Source organism: Ovis aries, chromosome 3 (genome assembly GCF_016772045.2).
Source record: "Ovis aries strain OAR_USU_Benz2616 breed Rambouillet chromosome 3, ARS-UI_Ramb_v3.0, whole genome shotgun sequence".
Taxonomy (NCBI): domain Eukaryota; kingdom Metazoa; phylum Chordata; class Mammalia; order Artiodactyla; family Bovidae; genus Ovis; species Ovis aries.
In genome coordinates this window covers 102,237,621-102,251,927 of record NC_056056.1, presented here as the reverse complement: position 1 = coordinate 102,251,927, position 14,307 = coordinate 102,237,621, and the positions used below count along the sequence as shown (strand labels likewise).

The 14,307-nt window shown below is 35.8% G+C and overlaps 1 protein-coding gene across 12 annotated transcripts in view; it reads right to left on the bottom strand.

The window, feature by feature from the left end:
* TSGA10 (testis specific 10) overlaps window positions 1–14,307 on the bottom strand; it is an 89,661-nt gene that overhangs the window by 19,498 nt on the left and 55,856 nt on the right. For all 12 annotated transcript variants that reach the window (XR_009600186.1, XM_060413957.1, XM_027967062.3 and 9 more), the window contains 4 exons: window positions 11,996–12,051; window positions 10,730–10,898; window positions 8,228–8,338; window positions 6,162–6,347 (listed from right to left, as the gene is read on the bottom strand). Coding sequence is in view for 11 of the 12 variants with exons in the window: in XM_060413957.1 (XP_060269940.1) it covers window positions 6,162–6,347; window positions 8,228–8,338; window positions 10,730–10,898; window positions 11,996–12,051 (522 nt within the window). In the remaining variant the exon portion in view is untranslated. The remainder of the gene's footprint in view (window positions 1–6,161; window positions 6,348–8,227; window positions 8,339–10,729; window positions 10,899–11,995; window positions 12,052–14,307) is intronic.

Genomic DNA, 14,307 nt, shown 5'->3' with positions numbered 1-14,307 from the left:
TAACAGGCAAATTTGGCCTTGGAGTACAGAATGAAGCAGGGCAAAGGTTAATAGGGTTTTGCCAAGAGAACACACTGGTCATAGCGAACACCCTCTTCCAACAACACAAGAGAAGACTCTACACATAGACATCACCAGATGGTCAACACTGAAATCAGATTAATTATATTCTTTGCAGCCAAAGATGGAGAAGCTCTATACAGTCAGCAAAAACAAGACTGGGAGCTGACTGTGGCTCAGATCATGAACACCTAATTGCCAAATTCAAACTTAAATTGAAGAAAGTAGGGAAAACCACTAGACCATTCAGGTATGACCTAAATCAAATCCCTAACGATTATACAGTGGAAGTGACAAATAGATTCAAGGGACTAGATCTGATAGAGTGCCTGAAGAACTACGAATGGAGAGTCATGATACTGTATAGGAGACAGGGAGCAAGACCATCCCCAAGAAAAAGAAATGCAAAAAAAGCAAAATGGCTGTCTGAGGAGGCCTTACAAATAGCTGTGAAAAAGAAGAAAAGCAAAAAACAAAGAACAAAAGGAAAGATATACTCATTTGAATGTAGAGTTCCAAAGAATAGCAAGGAGAGATAAGAAAGCCTTCCTCAGTGATCAGTGAAAAGAAACAGAAAACAATAAAATGGGGAACACTAGAGATCTCTTCAAGAAAATTAGAGATACCAAGGGAACATTTCATGCAAAGATGGGTTCCAGAAAGGACAGAAATGGTATGGACCTAACAGAAGCAGAAGATATTAAAAAGAGGTGGCAAGAATACACAGAACTGTACAAAAAAGAGCTTCATGACCCAGATAATCACAATGGTGTGATTCCTCACCTAGAGCCAGACATCCTGGAATGTGAAGTCAAGTGGGCCTTAGGAAGCATCACTACAAACAAAGCTAGCGGAGGTGATGGAATTCCAGTTGAGCCCTTTCAAGTCCTAAAAGATGATGCTGTGAAAGTGCTGCACTCAATATGCCAGCGAATTTGGAAAACTCAGCAGTGGCCACAGGACTGGAAAAGGTCAGTTTTCATTCCAATCCCAAAGAAAGGCAATGGCAAAGAATGCTCAAACTACCGCTCAACTGCTCTCACCTCACACTCTAGTAAAGTAATGCTCAAATTCTCCAAGCCAGGCTTCAACAACACATGAACCATGAACTTCCAGATGTTCAAGCTGGTTTTAGAAAAAGGCAGAGGACCCAGAGATCAAATTGCCAACATCATCTGGATCATCACAAAAGCAAGAGAGTTCCAAAAAGACATCTATTTCTGCTTTATTGACTATTCCAAAGTCTTTGACCATGTGAATCACCATAAAGTGTGGAAAATTCTGAAAGAGATGGGAATACCAGACCATCTGACCTACCTCCTGAGAAATCTGTACACAGGTCAGGAAGCAACAGTTAGAACTGGACATGGAACAACAGACTGGTTCCAAATAGGAAAAGAAGTATGTCAAGGCTGTATATTGTCACCCTGCTTATTTAACTTATATGCAGAGTACATCATGAGAAACACTGGGCTGGAGGAAGCATAAGCTGGAATCAAGATTGCTGGGAGAAATATCAGTAACCTCAGATATGCAGATGACACCACCCTTACGGCAGAAAGTGAAGAAAAACTAAAGAGCCTCTTGATAAAAGTGAAAGAGGAGAGTGGAAAAGGTGGCTTAAAGCTCAACATTCAGAAAACAAAGATCATGGCATCTGATCCCATCACTTCCTGGGAAATAGACGGGGAAACAGTGGAAACAGTGACAGACTTTATTTATTTATTTATTTATTTAGGCTCCAAAATCACTGTAGATGGTGACTGCAGCCATGAAATTAAAAGACGCTTACTCCCTGGAAGAAAAGTTATGACCAACCTAGACAGCATATTAAAAAGCAGAGACGTTATTTTGCCAACAAAGGTCCGTCTAGTCAAGGCTATGGTTTTTCCAGTAGTCATGTACGGATGGGAGAGTTGGGACTTTAAAGAAAGCTGAGCACCGAAGAATTGATGCTTTTGAACTATGGTGTTGGAGAAGACTCTTGAGAGTTCCTTGGACTGTTAGGAGATCCAACCAGTCCATCATAAAGGAGATCAGTCCTGGGTGCTCATTGGAAGTATTGATGTTGAAACTGAAACTCCAATACTTTGGCCACCTGATGCGAAGAGCTGACTCACTGGAAAAGATCTTGATGTTGGAAAAGATTGAAGGTGGGAGGAGAAGGGGATGACAGAGGATGAGATGTTTGGATGTCATCACCGACTCAATGGGCATAAGTTTGGGTCAATTCCAGGAGTTGGGGATGGACAGGGAGGCCTGACATGCTGCGGTCCATGGGGTTGCAAAGAGTCAGACATGACTGAGGGACTGAAGTGAACTGAACTGAACTGATGGTGGTCATGGGCTTCCCTGGTGGCTTAGACAGTAAAGAATCTGCCTGCAATGCAGGAGACCCAGGTTCAATCCCTGGGTTGTGTTGTTAGTAGACTTTCCTTGGAAGAAAAGTTGAAAAAAGATTTTCAAATAAGTAACATAACATATGTGAGAAACTCATATCTACACAAATAAAGGAAGGACATTAGAGACAGAATGAATGAAGGTAAAATAAAATCTTTTATTTTTCTCATTTTTAACTAATTTACTAGATAACAGTGGGTTATCTAGTAAACACTAGATAACAGTGTTACTAGTTGAACAGTAGGTTCAACACAATAGCAACAGTTTATTCAGTGATTATAGCTCACGGATAAGTAAAATGATGGACAGTAATGTTATAAAGGATGGGAGAGAGGAATTTCAAATAAACATTAAAGACACCTGCACTATTTCTGCAGTCATATAGAGCTATTTAAAAATGCAGACTTAGTCATACCTGTATACTGAAAATTGTAGGGTAACTACTTAAAAAGTTTTAAAAAAGTATAGTGATCTGTTAATTTACAAGATAAAATATAATCATAAAAGATACTCAACCAAAGCCAGAAAAGCAATAAATGAGGAAAAGACAGAAAAGAAACATAAAACAAGGGCAATAATAGAAAACAATCACAAATATGATAATTATTAACCCAACTATATCTATAATCATTCCAAATGTGAATGGACTTATATATACAGGCTGTCAGAATGGGGAAAAAACAAAACTCAACTATATGTATTCACAAGAAACTCACTTTAATATAAAGACACAAACACAAATCAAAGAAGGCTGGAGTAGTTAGATGAATGTTAAACAAAGCTGATTCAGAGCAAGGACACTTACCAGAGATAAAGAGGAGACAATAAATAATGATTAAAAAGCTTAATTCACCGCACATAACAACCCGTAACGTGTATGCATCTAACAACACAATGTGTCCACACGCGTAAAGGAAGGAGCACTAGCACGGCAAGGAGAGGCACGCCAGGCTGCAGCTGCAGCTGGGGCTATCAGTAACTGACCGCTCCTATCAGCAACTGACCGCTCCTATCAGTAACTGACCCATCTAGCAGGCAGAAAATGAGTATGTACACAGCTGAACTGGACAGCACCAATCGCTGGAACTGACAGGTCTAGAAACTTCATTCAACAATAGCAGAATACACATTCTTCTAAAGCTCATGTGGAATATTCTCTAAGTAGACTACATATGGGCTACAAAACATACATTAACAATTTTTTAAAAGATTTTCTTTGATGTGGACCATTGTTAAAGTCTTTATTGAACTTGTGACAACATTGATGCTTTCTTTATGCTTTAGATTTTGGCCCTGAGCCATGTGGGATCTGAACTCCTGGAACAGAGACTGAATCCACATTCCCTGTACTTTGGAAGGTGAAGTCCCAACCACTGGACTGCCAGGAAAGTCCCAGCCTAACAAATTTTTAAAAATTTAAATCATATTAAGTATGCTCTCCAACCACAGTGAAATTGAACTGGAAATCAATAACAGAAAGGTAACTGGAAAATGCCCAAATATGTGGAGATTAAATAACACAGTTTTAAATAGCACATGGCTCAGAAAAGAAATTTCAAGAGAAATATTTTGATATTTTAACTAAAGTAAAATATAACTTATCAAAATTAGTGGCATGCAGTGAAAGCAGTAGTTAAAGGAAATCTGTAACAGTGAATGCATTTACTAGAAAAGAGGAAAGCTCTAAAGTCAATAATCTAAACTTCCACCTTAGGAAACTGGAAAAGAAGCAAATTGAAAGGATGGAGAAGAAAAGAAAAAAATAAGGGAAGAAATCTATGAAATTTAAAACAGGAAGTTAAAACTGGACAGTTACATGTAAAAGAATGAAATTAGAACACTTCTTAACACCATAGACAAAAGTAAACTCAAGATGGATTAAAGACGTAAATGTAAGGCCAGATACTATAAAACTCGGTGGAAAACATAGAACACTCTTTGACATAAATTGCAGCAAGATCTTTTTCAATCCACCTCCTAGAATAGTGAAAATGAAAACAAAAGTAAACAAGTAGCACCTAAATAAACTTAAAAAGCTTTTGCACAGCAATGGAAACCATGAACAAAACAAAAAGACAACCCTCAGAATGGGAGGAAATACTTGCAAATGAAGCAACCAACAAAGGACTAATCTCTAAAATATAGAAGTTAATGCAGCTCAATATTTAAAAAGAAAAAAAGCCAATTAACCCAATCAAAATATGGGTGGGAGATCTAAATAGACATTTTCCCAAAGAAGACATACAGACAGCTAAAAAGCACATGAAAAAGATGTTCAACATCACTAATTATTAGGGAGATGCATATCAAAACTACAATGAGGTATCAGCTCAGACCTGTCAGAATAGCCATCATCAAAAAAATCTATAAACAATAAATGCTATAGAGAGTATGGAGAAAAAGGAGCCCTCCTACACTTTTGGTGGGAATGTCTCAATAAATTGGTACAGCCACTATGAAAAACAGTTTGGGTGTTCCCTTTGAAAACTAAAAATAGAGCTACCATATGATCCAGTAATCCCACTCCTGGGCATATATCCAGATAAAATCTTAATTCCAAAAGATACATGCACCCCAGAGTTTACTGCAGCACTATTTATAATAACCAGGACATGGAAGCAACCTAATGTCCACTGACAGAGGAATGGATAAAGAAGATGTGGTACATATATTACAACGGAATACTACACAGCTATAAAGAAGAACACATTTGAGTTAGATCTAATGAGGGGGATGAACCTAGAGCCTATTACAGAGCAAAGTAAGTAAAAAAGAGGAAAACAAATATATATATTAACATACATATGTGGCATCTGAAAAAAAAATTGGCATAGACAATCTTATTTACAAAGCAGAAACAGAGACACAGATGTAAAGAAAACAACATATGTACCAAGGGGGAAAAGGGGGAGATAGGATGACCTGGGAGATTTGGATTGGCACTTCTATACTACTGATACCATGTATAAAATAGACGACTAATGAGAACCTATTGTAGAGCACAGGGAGCTCTACTCAGTGCTCTGTGGTGACCCGAATGGGAAGGAAATCCAGAAAAGAGGGGATCTATGTATACGTACAGCTGATTCATTCTGCTGTACAGTAGAAACCAACACAACATTGTTAAGCAACTATACCCTAATAAATTTTTTAAAAGAACAGCAAACCTCACAAAACTCAAAGCACACAAAACATTATACATCATTTGTGGGTGATCGGTATGTAGATAAAGTACAAACATATGCAAGAGAGTTATAGAACTGACACGAAAGTTCTACACACCAACCACAACAGCGGGGGAGGAAAAGGATGCAGAGCTGGGTCTGCAATGTTTTGTTTCTTTAAATAAAGACACTTTATTTAAATGATAAATATATTCTTTACAAATATGGCAAAATGTTAGTGTTCTCCATCCTTGGACATGGGCTTATGTGGGCCTTTTATATTACTTTTGGGGAGGCCACTGTTTTTGTGTGCTTGAAATAGTTTCTAATTTTTAAAAATGCTAAAAATTATTCTATTAATAGTTGCAGGTCAGGTAAGAGATTAGAGAACCAGTGTGGAGAACAGTTCACAGACTACAATTCACAGTATACTTAGACAACCTAACTGTTTGTTATACACTTAATTTATGCAAAGTCAAACAAAACTCCTTTAAATATGATGCAGGATGTACAACAAGCATATTTTCCCAACCTTACCTGCTCGACCTCTCTATTGAGGGCATCTACTTTTTCTTTTAATCTGTTCCCCTCTGCCTCAGCAGTGATTAGTTCTAATTTGAGGGTATTGTTATCTGCCTCTGCTTGACGGGCCTTATTTTCCCAGTTTTCAGCATCTTCATTGGCTTTTCGGAGTTGGTCCATCATTTGCCTGTTCTCAGATTCCTAAAAAGCAAACCTTAGGTGTTACTTTAAAAGAATAAAATGTTAAGCATATGATGCAAATTAAACATTATTTGCCAGGTCACTAGGAATTTACTTGTCAAGAGGACCATCTATAGCATAACCTCAAGGAATCCTGTCTATACTCTCAGTTTAGAAAATTGGTCAATCAATAATTAACAAAAGGGAATGGGCCCAGGATCTGCCCTGGTTCCTGAGTCACACACACTCTAGTAAGGTTGTGGTTTTACTTTCATCTTCTAGACCTCAATGAATATGTTTTTACATTTGCTTTTGTTTAAATAGAACTACTCACTGCCTCTTTTCCCTATATATCTGCTTGCTGACTCCTTGCTGGTCTGGTTTCTGAGTTTCTGCCTTGACCTGACCTTTTGTATCTATGTATTCCGGTGTTCTGGCTGCTCTTGTGGGTGGTACTGTGACTACAGAGCTTCTGACCGCTTGCATATCTTAAGCATCAACTTCTGATAATTCTCTGGGTTTGGTATTTCCTATCTGGTTCCTGCCTTTCATTCATAACCCAAGCCTTAATCTTCTCCACCACAGGCTGTTCTATGATTCACTTTTGCTCTCTGTTCTAACAACTTGCCTGAAGTTGCTCAGAAGTAAAATATGAAACCTATGCTGATAAACACTATTCATACATATACATTCAGGTATATACTGGGCATACAATAAAGAAACACGTTGTTAGACCCTATAGACTGACTAAAGTAGGAGCTTATTTCTAAAAGAAAACAATCAGCTCCACAAACAATATACTATGTTGAGTAATAATCATGAAGCTACTTTTTAAAAATATATTTAAAAAAATTATTTTAATAGTATGGTTTGACTCATTCTAAAAACTTATTTATAATTCTGGTAATTAATTAAAAGACCCTAGATCTCTTTCTCTCCTTCTTGTTAGTAAACAGTTCAGAAACATTGGGCTAAATTTATTGCCAAAATTACAATAAACAACACCTCTAATTGTATAAGACTTTCAAATCAAGATTTCAGTTCTCACAAATATGATTAATCATGAGATTGGTAGAAATTCAGTTAATATCGCCACCTTGTGGTCTAATGGTGAAGAAGTCACGTGAACTCACTCGGTTGTGTCTGACTCTTTGCGGTCTAATGGCACCTTGACCAATAGGAAGGATCTGTGCCAAGTCTGTTGATTAACAAGTTAACGTACTAATCCACTGTATTGGCTTTTAAGATTCAGATATTCCCAATGTGCCAGTAGGAATCAGATGTGTGTTTCCTATTGCTGTACTAAAAATAACAGTTGTGTACAGAGTATGTACTTGGGAGGTACATGGTACAGTATACATAAACTGGATTTTACTCACATCAATTTTTACCTTCTTTAACTTTCTGTAACACTTACTGTATATCAATCTTTTAAAACTGCCCTACAGCTTTATGTCAATTGGTTACTAACAGAGAAATGGAGAAGAGAGCCATTGTCCTCTGGCCCTAAGAAACAGATGGTCCCACAGCAGAGTGATCAATTCTGATTTGCTACACAATCAGGTGAAGCCTCTTTTGTCAAAGGTTTGTAATTGTCAATTACCATTTCCAAATATAAGTGAGCCCATGTTGATTCTGGCCCCTTGTCCTCCATCCAGTTAGGAGGGTTCTACTTATCTAAAATGGCTAAGTGGCAAAACAAAAGGGGTGCATTCTTGAGTTACCTTTCTGAATATTGGTGACCTTCTAAATATATAGTTAACATGCAACTGTCCACATTAGAATATGCTATGCACTAAAGAAATGCACTCGATGCAGCCATTCCTATGAGGGCAACCAATCAATAGCTCTCGTGAAAATTCAGCTATCTTGGGCCAAAGGGAAAATAAATATATACGTACTTCAGACTTTAATATATTCTTCAGTTTATTAACCTCCAGATTAGTGTCTTGAACTTTCTGTTTAATGTCACTAAGTTCATTATGAGTATCATTCAATTTTTTAGACAGTGCCTATGAGAAAAAGACAGATTTTACAAAAAACTAAAAATTGTTCTACATCAAAACCACCATAAATATTTAAATATTTTAGAGTTTACAAAAAACTAAAAATTGTTCTACATCAAAACCACTATAAATATTTAAATATTTACAAGATGATAAATAAAATTAATATACTTAGTACATAAATCTCATATAAACACAGTGAGAAAACACAGGAGTCCAAACAGTAAGTGCACAAAGAACCCAAACACAATTCACAAAAAAGGAACCACAAATGGAGAATACTTAAAGTTAAAATTTACTAGCAATCAAAGATATGGCAAGGAATGTACATTTTTATGCACTGTTGGAATAAATGTAAAATTGAGGAAAGCAAATCTGTGATCTCCTACCTGGTGATGTATTGAGAGACATTTTTAAAAGCTCATAAAAACAAGAAAGACAAATATGCTGCTTTTTGTTAAAGGTAAGAGATGGATACATTGGTATTCACTATGCTCATGTCCACTCAGCAGGTTTCTTAATTTAAAAATGACACCTTGATTGATTCCACTTGAAAGCAAATCTATAAAATCTAATGAAAAAGAATGTCTACTAAGGAATTATTTGCTATGTGACAGTATTTATTCATTAGGTGAATGATGCAATAAATAACAGTATCCACCTAGTGGTAAAACCACACAGAATATTATATACCCATGAAAACTTCTGGAAAAATTTTTAGTAACAGAGAAAAATGTTAATGTATATTTGAAAAAATCAGGATTAAACACTAAAAACATCTCAATTTGTTTAAAATCATGGTATTGAGCAAGAAATTATTTTACGGTTTCTGTTTCCCAAATCTTCTATGATATGGGTTTTTTAACAACCTGCAGTCCACAGAGGGGTCCGTATTCTACATTTGGGCCCTATGACCCAAACATAGGAAAAATTTACTCTTGAACATTTGTATATTGTTATGGTAATAATTTTCTTCTGATTATAAAACATGTTTATTAAGGTATAACAAACAACTATGATGTTATAGTAAGCTAATAACAGTTACAAAATATTTATCAAGTGATAATGCTAGATGCTCCAAGTTCTTGCTAGGCATATTCTCGTCTACTCTCCATTTCCACAGTTGATATGATCACACAGCCAGGAGGGGGACTTGCACTCATGTGAGTCTTAAATACTTCACTCTGTTGTCTCCTCACGTAGAACAAAGCATAATGTAAAGTGGTATGAGGTTTTTATCTCAGCTACATTAAAAAGTTCATGTAAAAGACAGAATAAAGTTTTTAAACTACATTGAAAATCAGTTAAAAAAATGTTAACAGCATATAACTGCATGGTAAAGATGAAAGCTTTTCATCTAATTTTCATAAATATTATTTACAGTTAGCTTTAGCCTATTTGCTTTATCTATAAATAGAGCACACAAAAGTAGATTCTATAAATTCACATCTCTTGTTTTTATTGCTATTAACTTTTAAAAATTAAACTTTATTTTAAAAGTTTTAGACTTATAGAAAAGTTATTAAAATAGTATAGAGTGCCCATATAGGCTATACTTAGTTTTCTCTATTATTAACATCTTATATTAGTATACTACATGTCACAATTCATGAACCAATGTTGATAATTATTAACTGAAGTCCATATTTTATTCCTATTCCTTCCATTTTTATGGAATGTCCTTTGTTCCAGGATCCCAGTGTTCATTAACTTTTGAACAAACTACTTTAACACTTCACACAACTTTTAATAATTAACAAAGCTTGGCATCTTTATATCTGATTATGTAAATTATTTAACAGTTTTAAAATACAGACTTTTATGATGCAAACTGAACACATTGAGAGTGACAGTGAAGTGAAGGAAATCATTTGTATTGAATAATTTCAATGGGGGAAGAAAGTTTTCAAGGAAAATTTTCTAAAGATAAAATTAAAAGTGATACTGATAATGAGAGCTCTTGATAAAACTGAACTGTACTGGCTTAGAGAGGAACTAATTATAAGAGAAATTTTCCTAAAAAGAATCACAGTTCTAAAGAGGACCAAATAACGTGGCATGATCAATACACTCATATTAATAGTCCATCAAATAAACCTACTCTTTTCTTAACCATTTGTGAAGGTTATCTTCATTTGCTAGTTTTTCCAATATTTATCCTTCACTGAGGAAGTACTTCCTAAGATTTAATACAAATGTTACACCCTGTTCTCTCTTTTCTCTAATATTTAACTGTATGTTTGAAAATTTCATTTAGAAACCACATGGCATATTCTAATAAAGATTTTTTTAAATGGCTGGTTCCAAAGCCTGAGCGTTGCTATGAAATGAAATGAGGGCTGTGGCTCAGAAGAAACATATCCTTCTCAGAGAAAAAGATTCTGGGAACAAGTATACCTGGTTTTCTTGTTTAGCTTTAGCAAACTGTTCTTGGAGATTGTCATTCTCATGAGCCAAGATGTCCCTCTCCCTGGCTATTTGAGCCAGCTCATCATTTGTCTCATCCAACTGCCGGCGCATTCTGGAAATGTCTTGTTCACACATAATGAGGGCCTCAGTAGACTGTCTATTCCACAAATCAGGCAGTACAGGAGAAGAGACATTTTACCGAAACAGAATAACAAATTTTCATGAGACAGAAGATAGCGTGAAAACATTTAAAGAGTTTTGAACACATTTAGATTTCCAGGAATAAATACTTGCAAAGATAGTGCATTGAAGCTTCTCTGTGTTGCCAACATTACACTATGAAAAAGATGCCAAATAAATATACACAGTAGTCAACAATTTGTTACAGATTCAAAAATTCTGATGCTCACGTATAAGAAAGTCATCGCCCTACCTCTAGATGCTAGATGCTCCTCTTCCTCTGCCCTTGTGAAAATGAGTGGTTCTCAGGGCTTAACCCTTAGCCTCCTGATTCTTCTCATGCCAGCCCTTCTTTCTCTCTGACAGTTCCTATTCATATCCGAGGCTCCCAACCCTATCTGCACTCAGACAACTCTGAAATGATCACCCCTGCCTCAGCCTCTTCCTTACACTCTAGACTCTTATATTTGACTGCTTACTAGACATACCTACAAGAAGGTCTTGGAAACTCTTCAAAGAAAAATCTTTTTCCATGTAGGTTCATTATATCTAGTATTCATCACTAGCATTTGGCATTTTCCTAGATTCTTTCCCTCACAAACACCACACCCCTGTCCCTCAACCTCCCAAGCCCAGTCTCTCATCACCTATTCAGCCTGTGCAATCTCTCTGACAAAAAGAATCTCACCAGCCTTTAGTGATTTCTCACTGCCCACAGGCTCATCTGTCTGTGTCACAGGCCTCTGCCTGCCTGCCTGCCTAGCCTCTCCTTCGTTTCTCTCCTTATGCTTTGGGTTCCAACATATTCACCTACTTGTCATTCCAGAGACTTCTGAACCCCACTTGTGGTTTTCTGTGGCTCTTTGCTATTCCTTCTATCTTGAATGCTCTTCTCTTTCCTATCTTTGGCAAACACCAGATCTTCCTTTTACTTTCTCAGACTCAGGCCTCCTTTCAACATTAGAGAGCTAGCATCTTATACATAGTACTAAGCCCCTTGTTTCTATCTTTGTACCTAATACAGTACTTTGCCCCCAAAAGAATGGTCAAATCTTTCTTGAGTAAGTGATTTACCTTGATGCCTGTTCCATCTCAGCAATGATATTCTTCATGCCTGAAATGGTCTTTTCCTTGAAAAATAATATAAGTATTAAATACAAAATTATCTTAAACTGTTATTTCTGTTAAAAGTGAATATATTAGAAGAATTTCCCACCTCCTTTTTGATTTACAGTTGTTTTTAAACACTTATGTTCTATTCTTCTTTGCTACACTTTAAAATTAATGCTTAATATATCAATGTGAATATATGTACTGGATAAAAACAATTGATTTTGCTCCTCAAAACAAAGACTATACTTAGGTATATTGATATGAGATCATCACATCAAATACCATTAAAAGATATTTTGTGCAGTGACCCAGCAACAGAAGAACCCCTTAAGCACCCTGTTTTAGGAGGAAACCCAATGATTTGGCACTGGGTTCTCTACTGGAAATAGGACTGATTTACTTCTTCATGTTATAAAACCCAGGAAAGTGAATCATATAAAACTAAATCTAGTTATTAAAAATAATGACCTTGACAAAGTACACTATATATATCAGTCATCAACATCACCTTGAAAAAGCTGTTACAGTGGGATTACTTATAGAAGTGTACTATTGATTTTAGGTGTAAGCTAGTAAGCAGGCCTAAAGCAAAAGTGTAAGAAATAAATTATTTCTATTTTTCTTTTTTAAGGGTGTGGAAAGGGAGTAGAATTAGCGGAATCAATCAAGACTGAGATGAGGGGGAATATCTTAAAGCCATCAATACCATTTCCAGATGTCCTCCTTTAAAAACTAGCTGATCCTGAACTAGTAACGGATACTATACATAGATACTTAGCACTAACATAAGTCCTTAAAAAGTAGACAAATTATTCTTCCACTAAATAACCAGATTTCACTTTGCCTTTTAAATTTTCAAATCCTAGTAACCAAGCAACAAGACGAAAATTAAACCTGCATTTCCCAGCCAGTGCTGCTCCTACCATCAGAGACAACTCTGTGTGTGTGCTCCTCCTTTACTCCTGTGTTCCTCTCTAGGGTATTTTTAGCTCTGGTTGCACAGATTCCATATCTGGCCATAATGGATCCTGAAGTATGGTTAAAATGTCCATTAGCAAAACTGTTAAACCCCTTAAAGAATCACAGTCAATGGAGGAAAAACTCAAAGAGAAAATACTGCTTACTACGGAATATTTACAAATGCTTTGGAAATACAACTTAACACACTTCTAAATAAATTCTGAAAAGCTAACTGAATTTCTAGTATTTCTGACAGCTATTACTTGGTTAATATTTAAACAAGGCTTATAAGCCTAAAAAGATCTCTCTTTTATCAACAGAAATTCCTTGAAAAGATTCTCTAAAAATACTGCAGAAGTATTCAGGGCAAACAAAATTACTGTATAGAATCCAATAACATATCCTCCTAGACTATTTTTCTCTTAATGTGACCCTAATAGTACCATTTCTTAAAATTTATATCATTATCAACTTGATAATCCTTGTATACTCTCAATATATTTGTCCAATCAGAGACATAGATTCAAGTTAATTGTTAAATTCAACCTGGACAGGGTGGTCATAAATCTACTCAGAAAAAAGAAACAAACTAAAATTTTATACAAATAATTCTGACTTTTATGGTTCAAAAATCTGTGAGCTTGCTATTGAATTTTCTAACTTTAATTGGTATCAAGCAGTAGAACAACTTTTAAAAAACCATGATTACCAGACAAAATTCACTTTATTCACTATAATATAGACTTTTCCATAGTAATTACTCTTCCGATGTAATCTCCAGATTAAACTAATAAAACTACTATTATTCACTGAAAGGTATTATAAATTCAGCTCTGTAATATCACTATATAGAACATTTCCTCTTTTGAATGTGTAACACTTTTCCCTTCATAGGATGGATGTGTTTACATTCATAATCCTATATAATACTCAGTTTTGAAATGGACTTGCGACTCAATATTCTTTGTGAAGGAGAAGATAACATTGGTACAGTTAGCAGAGTAGAAGACGTGAATTAATCAATCAGACGTTTCCAGTTAAGCCAAAATTCACTACCTCGTGTACTTTGATAGCTTCAATTATGTGCATGATATCCCAATCTGTTAACTTCAATTTTCTCTCCACACCTTAAAATCCAAGATTCAACTCATGTCACAAAGGCATGTTGATAACCTTCCTCACTAAGCTTGCTCTGTGTCCTGTGTTTCCTACTTCACGCACAGGAACTAGTCATTTGGCTCCTAAGTCAGAAAGCACATCCTGCCAGTCTTGCTTCCTAAAGAGAGCTGTTTCTTTCACAGACACTGTCACTT